The sequence below is a fragment of the Schistocerca americana genome, chromosome 2, assembly GCF_021461395.2.
Source record: "Schistocerca americana isolate TAMUIC-IGC-003095 chromosome 2, iqSchAmer2.1, whole genome shotgun sequence".
NCBI classification, from domain to species: domain Eukaryota; kingdom Metazoa; phylum Arthropoda; class Insecta; order Orthoptera; family Acrididae; genus Schistocerca; species Schistocerca americana.
In genome coordinates, this window is record NC_060120.1 from 626,731,479 (window position 1) to 626,739,584 (window position 8,106).

An 8,106-nucleotide genomic window follows, 5' to 3' on the forward strand; every position below is an offset into this window, starting at 1 on the left:
TCTTCAAAATGGCATATGTATGATATTTGTACAATGTTTGGTTCTTGTGCAATAAATAATTGAAAGTGTTCCCAGGCTTTATGTACACCCTGTATATAAAGTCCTCTTTCAATGTGCCTGTCTGCCATTCAACACCTTTCTTGTGTGACGAGTAGCAATCTGCCCCATTTTGTATTGTTGTATTTCAGCCTCAGTTTTCCATTGTTAGATGTAAATGTTGTCATTGAGCCTTTGAATTTTTCAACTCCTGAGGTGTGTGCTTAATTCATGCTTTACTTTACGCAAAAGAACAGACACACTCTGTAGAAACTGCATTTTTTCAAATGTATGTCTGATGCTCAGTAGTTTCGTCCAGAGCTTGTAATACCAGGTTTAAATAGTTTTTCTCATCCTTATTCTACTTAGTTGCATGCACTACAGTTCTGTATGGCTTATTGCTTTCCTCATTTGTCATGTGATAAAATTTGTCATTGTATCTTTCATTATTTCATTCTATTGTTTCTTGAACTCTTGGATTCTAAAGTGAGGAGTTATACCCATCTGTTAACAGGCGTCAGCTCCGGTGAAAGTGCAGCTACTGAATCGGCGCGTACAGCAACAGAGGAGGGACGGGAAGCAGAAGCTTCAGAGCAACCATCAGGCAGTAGTAGCATTACCAGTGAGAGTGGCAGCCAAGAGGCCACTCGGCGTGTCACAAGGCAGTTCCGCAGTTCAGTCAGAGGCAGAGCTCGAGGCGTAGCGGGTTCCAGTGCAAGGCACACACCTATTGTTTGGAGTGAGCCTGGCTCCAGTTTGCAGCATACTTCGCCAAGAGGTGAAGATAATGTTACATAGTTCTATAGTAGAGTCATGGTGTATAATGATACTGGATCAGTTATCATATATTGACAATTTTTAGTAACGGAGACTGGTGCACACTAGGGGTTAAGCAGTTTCTGACAATTTAACTGAGTTGCACAATGAGTACATATATACTTTTTCTGCCCTTCCTAATTTTCTTTTTTTCACAAATGAAATTTAATTGTATTTTATTCTGCCACATGAAAAATAAAAATGAAAGTTTTATGAGAAGTTACCAATTTTAGCAAAAGACTGATGCTTTTGTGTGTATACCAGAAAGAATACTTCCTATCACAGGTTATTGTTGAATTTCTCTGCTGTAGCAAGTGGCTCCTTGAGAAAATGTGTGATACAGTATACATTCACACAAAAGTTCATGATTCTTAACATCTTGCACTAGTAACCTCATTTTAATTTTGAAGATCAGAACTAAGTGATTTTCATCAGATTTTTTAAAAAATTCAGCTGGAAAGACTGGCATTGAAATGTTGAAGAATGCTTTGCTTGTGAAAAGATAAAGTGAAACATTAAAAACATTTTTTTTATAAATTTTTATAAATTTAGTAAAATATGCAGTTGTGACACTGTTAGCCATGTAACTGATAAGGCATTTTTGTTAAGAGGTAGGTGTGTGTGCGTGAACTTGTTGTTTTTCATTGAATTTTATGTATTGATATATCATGTCTTCAAGAAATTCAGATATACACAGTTCTTTTTTATAAAATGAGCTAAAACTGCCTTATCTTTTTTGGCAATTTGTCTTTGTCAGACTTGTGTTATCTATATGTTAATAAATGTGTAGAATAAGTAGCAGATTTTCTAAATTTGTTAAATATGTTCTTTGTTTCCAAGGCTGTTTTATTCAAACATCACTAACAATAAAGTAGAACAAAGATTATGTTTATTTGCTTGATTTTTTTTTTTTAGTTTTTATTTTCCCCTCTTCCTTATTCTACATTGATTGATGTGCACTCCTCTCTCTCTCTCTCTCTCTCTCTCTCTCTCTCTCTCTCTCTCTCTCTCTCTCTCTCTCTCCTGACTGATGTATAAGTGTTAAGGGCAAGATCCACAGTATGTGATTTGAAATGGTTCACTAACATTTTAGAGCCATCCATTGTGAACATCATTTAGTTTGTGCTGTTTTTACCCTTTGTTATGTTCTTAAAAATATGAATGTGTCAAAAGTAAAACAAGTGCAAGGATTTACTCATATTCTGCTGTAGACTTAAGTTTTTGTTCCTTTAGTTTTCTAGACAGTAATTACCTGCAGTTAAAAGCATAACTGTAAACAGAAAACACTATTGGGAAACTCAGCTTGCCCTTTTCTCATATGATATCCCGCAAACTCCGGATGAAGGGCAACAGACAGACTCCATATTCCTAGATTTCTGAAAAACATTTGACGTGATGTCCGACTAGACATGACAAAGGTACGACCATATAGAATAGGTTCCCAGATATATGTACAGCTCAAAGACTTCTTAAGTAATTGAACCCTGTATGTTGTCCTCAACAGTTGGTGACTACAGGAGGACAGAAGATGACTTCGACAAAATTTCTGGTTGGTGTGATGAATGGCAGCTGGCCTGGATGTAGAAAATTCCCATAATGTTTGAAAGTAGCATTAGTTGTGTGCTGCTTGGCACAATCACATTGATAAAATGTCGAGGTGTAACATTGAAGAGTGATACAAAATGGAACAAGCTTTGTAAGGGTTGTCATGGGGAAGGGGAAAGCGAATAGTCAGCTTCTACACCTACACCTACATCTACATCTACACACTGCGAACCACTATGGAGTGCATTGCAGAGGGTGTGTCCCACTGTACCAATTAGTAGGACTTTTTCTGTTCCGTTCAAGCATGGAGCACAGGAAAAATGATTGTTTAAATGCCTTTGTCCATGCTTTAATTAACCTAAACGTACTCTCACAGTTTCTATGGGTGCAATATGCAGTGGTTTGTAGTACATTTCTAGTCACCATTTAAAGCTGTTTCTTGCAACGTTTTCAATAGATTTTGTCGGGATTGTTTCCATCTATCTTAAAGTGTCTGCCATTTCAGTTCTTCCAACATCTCAGTGACTTCATCCATCAAGTAATACATACCTGTGACCATTCATGTATCACTGCTCTGTTAATGTTCAAAATCCCCTGCTAGTCTATTTGGTACAAGTTCCACACACTTGAGCAATGCTTCAGGGTGGGTTGCAGTGACTTATAAGCAATCTCCTTAGTAGTCTGACTGCATTTCCATAGTAATCCACCATAACTGAAATCTGCTATCTGCTCTACCCATGACAGCCCATGTGATCGTTACAATTCATGTCCCCACTAAGTGTAACACCCAAATATTTGTATAAGTTTACAGATTCCAACTGTGACTCTCTAGTTTTATTTTCATAGGATACTACATTTTGTCAAGCGCACAATTTTACATTTTTGAACATTTAAAGCAAGGTGCCAGTCATTGCACCACTTTGAAATCTTATTGAGGTCTGACTGAATATTTGCACAGTTTTGTTCGGACTATACTTTGTTGTGGATAACTGCGTCATCTATGAAAAGTCTGATGTTACTGTTAATATTGTCTACAAGATCATTAATGTACAACATGAACACCAAGGGACCCAACACACTTCCCTGGGGCAGACCCAAAGTTACTTCTACATTTGTCGATGACTCTCCATCCAAAATAACATGCTGAATTATCTCTACGAAGAGATTCTCATTCCAGCCCCATATTTTGTCTGCACATTTGATAAGATTGCACTTTTGATAAGAAGTGTAGGTGTGATACTGAGTCAAATGCTTTTCTGAAATAGAGAAATACTGTATCTATCTGACTGCCTTGATTCACAAGTGTACTGCTAGATTTGTTACCAGTAGGTCTGATCAGCTCGCAAGTGTTTTGGAGATGGTTGAGGAATGCCTGTAGGGAAGGTTGATGAACACTATTGAGACAATTTAGAGATCCAGTATTTGAAGTGGACTGCAGAACAGTCCTACTGCCACCAACATACATTTTGTGTAAGGACAATGAAGACTAGAGAAATTAGTGCTGCTAAATAGGGATATAGACAGTTGTTTTTCCCTTGCCCTGTTGGCGAGTAGAACAGGAAGAGAAATGCCTAGTAGTGGTACGACATACCTTCTGTTGCACCCATTATGGTGGCTTGCGAAGTATGCATGTAGGTGAAGAAAGGTGAAATTCTTTTAAGTAGACAGTGCAAGTGTGAAAATATTATCCCATACTTGGATTTAGTTCCATAATCTATAGTTACACTATAATGTGAGGCCGATGTCATATTAACAGTGATATGGAGAAAGATAACCACTCGTTCTATAGAGAAGGTGTGTCGAGTGGAGTGGCCACGTGGTTAGAGGCGCCATGTCATGGACTGTGCGGCCCCTCCCGCCGGACGTTGGAGTCCTCCCTAGGGGATGGGTGTGTGAGTGTTGTCATTAGCTTAAGTTAGTTTAAGTAGTGTTAAAGTCTAGGGATCGATGACCTCAGCAGTTTGGTCCTTTAGCAATTGACACACATTTGAAAATTTATAGTGAAGGTGTTGAGCAGTTGATGGTTTTGTAAACAGGAACTGAAACAATGTATGCTATGAGAGAGAATGTAAGTTAGTCTGCAGCCACCATACAGGTTATGTAAGAAGTTTTCACATTAATTTAGACTGAAACAGACAGTTTGATGACTTAAGAAATGGAATGGTGGTACAATAATGCTCCTATTATGCTGGTATGTAACTCATAGGTTCAGAGCATTACTCCTTGTCTATATTTCGACTTTTGGAGTTTGTTTCTTTAATAAGAAGTCATGGTCATTCTTTTAATAACATCCTTGAGTAGTTCATGTAATCAGCAGCATCAGTAGTAGCCATTTGATTCCTAATGATGGCAAGGGGCCTCTTGTAGACGTTTCAATGTGCTACGGTCTTCAGCTTTATGCACCCATCTCCACCCTGATGAGATTATCTATCCCCTTTCTGCTAGAGCATTTTCTTGCCTTTTCCTTATCTCTTTGAATTTAAGCAAAGAATTGCCTCAGTCCATCTACCATACAGTTGGGTGCTCTCATGTTGCACCTATCTCCATTTCATACCACATACAAACAGATATTCACATTCTGTAAATATTTATAGCCATATACAAGTCATATATGTACATAATTAATTCCTTACTAGTACCCTACAGTTAGTATATGAGGCATATAAAGTAGTTCATCCACTCGTCGTAACAGTGCTGGAACTCAGATACTGGAATAACCTTCAGCTGGTTGGTTAAAACCATTCAAATGTTATCCAGGGCCCCTAAACAACGTATGTTGTGTTTTCAATCTCAGAAAGCGAAAAAAGTTGCAAGGACTTAAGTCGAGTGAATAAGGGTGCTGAAGAACCACAGAAATGTTCTTAGGCCAAAAACAGGTTTACTGAAATTACTGTGAGCCAAGACACATTGTTGTGATGCAACACCCAATTGTATTTGATATTTTGTCTCTGATGAATGATGGTGTGACTCAAATTCACTACTGCCCGAATTATTCAGGCTATCAGCTGATGATCTGTATGCTCAAGATCCCATACTCTGTCAACATTTCTACCAGTTCTTGAAACCGAAGATTTTTCACTGCAAGGTTCATGTTCAGTTGACTGCCTTCCTTCTGCTAATGTCTTAACCCACCAAAACACATGGGACCTTGAGAAAACACTGTTTCTGTAGGCCTGCCGAAGCTTTGCAAAAATTTCCATTTGCACTGCATCAAAGTCTGTAGCCAAATCTGATCGCACATCATTGCTTGGTATTCGTGTCACCCATTGCCAGAATGCACAAACAAAATCTTCTTCGCTAAAAGAAGCAATACAGACAACCAGCATGTCACTAGTATGGTTCAGTGAGCACTTACCACTTATCACATGTCCACCTGCATCCCCTCCCAAGTCCAATGTCACCACCATTGCCAGATTGAACACTATGCTGTCTGTCTCAGTACTTTATTTACATACCCCATATGGTAAGGGACACATAGTCAAAGAATAATTACACTAATCAGCTTTTAACTGTATTTAGGCTGTCTACTAGACATTTCTGTACTTCACATTTTTCTGAGCCAAAAGTGGATTCAATAGGTAATAGTTAAGATTGTCATTCCCTCTGTTAGTATTATGGTCTTTGACTTAACATTTTGGAGGAGAGGTGCTCAAACCCTCATCCAACCATCCAGATTTAGGTTTTTCATAATTTTCTGGAATTACTTAAGACAAATTCTAGAATGGTCCATTCCAAACTAAGGGACATCCCGTTTCCTCATCTGTTTGCCTCATTTTTTGTTCTGTTAGTGCATATGTGAATGTCACTGTCACTTTCAAGCTGTAGTGGCTCATGCTAAGAAATAGCATCAGAAAGTAACTGTTCTGTGAACCCACACAGCATAATTAATTACCTTTGCACAATAAATATCTTTTCACACATGAAGCACTTCCACAAAATTCTATATTAATTGACGTTCATGAATGAAAGTATGTTGCCATACTAGCAAGTGTGTCCCTCAAATAGTATTTAATCTTTCAAGAAGTAAATTGAACTCTGTGCTTTTAGCACAGTTTGTTTCTTGATAAAATTACATTTCGTTTGGTAGGAAAATAAACGCAAAGTTTTTAGTACTTTATTTAGAAGTTCATTTATGAAAAATGATTTAATAGTTGTCTCAAAACTGTCTTTTGCAGTTTAAAAATGTAGGGCCTAAGAAAATGCTGTATGTTTCTTAAGAATTACAGGACGGGATTTTTGTTGCAGGGCGGGCATCAATGATGATGCGTGGAGAAGGTGTTCGTGGAGCTGTTTTTTCTCGCACTGCAACACGAGGACGCCGTATGAGAGGAAAATTGAAGGGTGCCTATACTGGGCCTTACCAAATGAGATTTTGAATAAACATTTTTATTTCTGTGAGTCTTAAGTGGAAGAAAACCGAAATATTGCTTCAAGATTATTATAACATTCCCAGACTGATAAACTGATTTGTGTAGGCAGTACACTGTGTGTTTACTGTGATAAAACTTTTGTAAAATACTATTTCACCTGGAATTTTGTAATTGGTCAAGGCTGTTATCTCGACAGTGCATAAGGATGTACTGTAAAGTATTCCAATGAAATGCTTTTGTTTTTCACAGTGCTCTAGGCATATCTTAAAGTATAAAGATGTACATTTTCCTCACTCTAGTGAATTTATCCTGTAAGTGCACTGTGTGTGTGGTTTGTATAAGAATGTTTTTTTTTTACTTAACTCTTATGTAAGTTTTTAATCATACACTAAATGTTTGTTTGTATGTTGTCAGTGACTATGTTTTTGTATAGTATGAATCACACCGGCATTGTGCCTAAGTGATCACATTTGCAGACATTTTATTGTAACCTGTAAGCAGTATCTCAGTGATAAATCCCAGCAGCACAGTTTAAACTTTGGAAGCTCATCACAGTATTGATGTCATCTTTCATGTCATACTAAAAATTATCTCTCTTGATTTGACAACTTGTTATGTTTCTTATTTTATGTAAATGAACTGTTCACATTTTTTGTGTGTACCCAAATGATAATAAATCAGTATTGATCAGTATAGAAACACAATGAGATTCCAAATTTAGAGGCGAAGATGCTGCAATTGGCCACAAGTTTCCTATCAGTGAATGTCTGTTGATTCATTGGCACATGTGGTAAATTGTTTTCGCTATGAAAAATGAAATTCCATGTGGCTAATACAATGAGGAATCAAATGACTTGTGAAACATTGCAGATGACTTGTGAAGCATGGCAGATACATGAAAGCTGATGACTGTGAACAGCAGGAAACAGTGAGAGAATGTTGAAAGAGACTTAAAGTGATAAATAAGGCAAGGCAGTCAAATAAAAGAGCTGACTGAAGAAGCAGCAGGCAAAAAGCTTTGCTCCACAAATTAGCTTGGATTTAGAAAGAAACACTTAAAACTCGGCTTGCACTTTTCTCCCACAGTATCTTGCTAACCAAGGATGAAGGGAAACAGGCAGATACTATTCTGGAAAGTGTTTCACATAGTGCCCCACTGCAGATTGTTAACGAAGGTTTGAGGACATGGAATAGGTTTTTGGATATGTGGGCAGCTTTGAGGACTTACAAAGTAATAGAACCCAGTACTTTTTCCTCGATAAGGAGTGTTTGTCAGAGACAACGGTATCTTCAAGAGTGTCTCAGTGTATGAAAGGTTACAGGATTACTTAGGCATAAT

General features: G+C 37.6%; 1 protein-coding gene across 3 annotated transcripts in view; it reads left to right on the forward strand.

Moving 5' to 3' along the window:
- LOC124596478 (nucleoprotein TPR) overlaps positions 1 to 7,470 on the forward strand; it is a 278,178-nt gene extending 270,708 nt beyond the window's left edge. For 2 of the 3 annotated variants that reach the window (XM_047135620.1, XM_047135621.1), the window contains exons 35-36: positions 551 to 814; positions 6,643 to 7,469. In XM_047135620.1, coding sequence (XP_046991576.1) covers positions 551 to 814; positions 6,643 to 6,773 — 395 coding nt within the window. In that variant the 3' untranslated portion in view covers positions 6,774 to 7,469. Of the gene's footprint in view, positions 1 to 550; positions 815 to 6,642 lie in introns of all 3 variants that reach the window. The other variant, XM_047135622.1, reaches the window with a different exon arrangement.
- Positions 7,471 to 8,106: the final 636 nt, after the last annotated feature.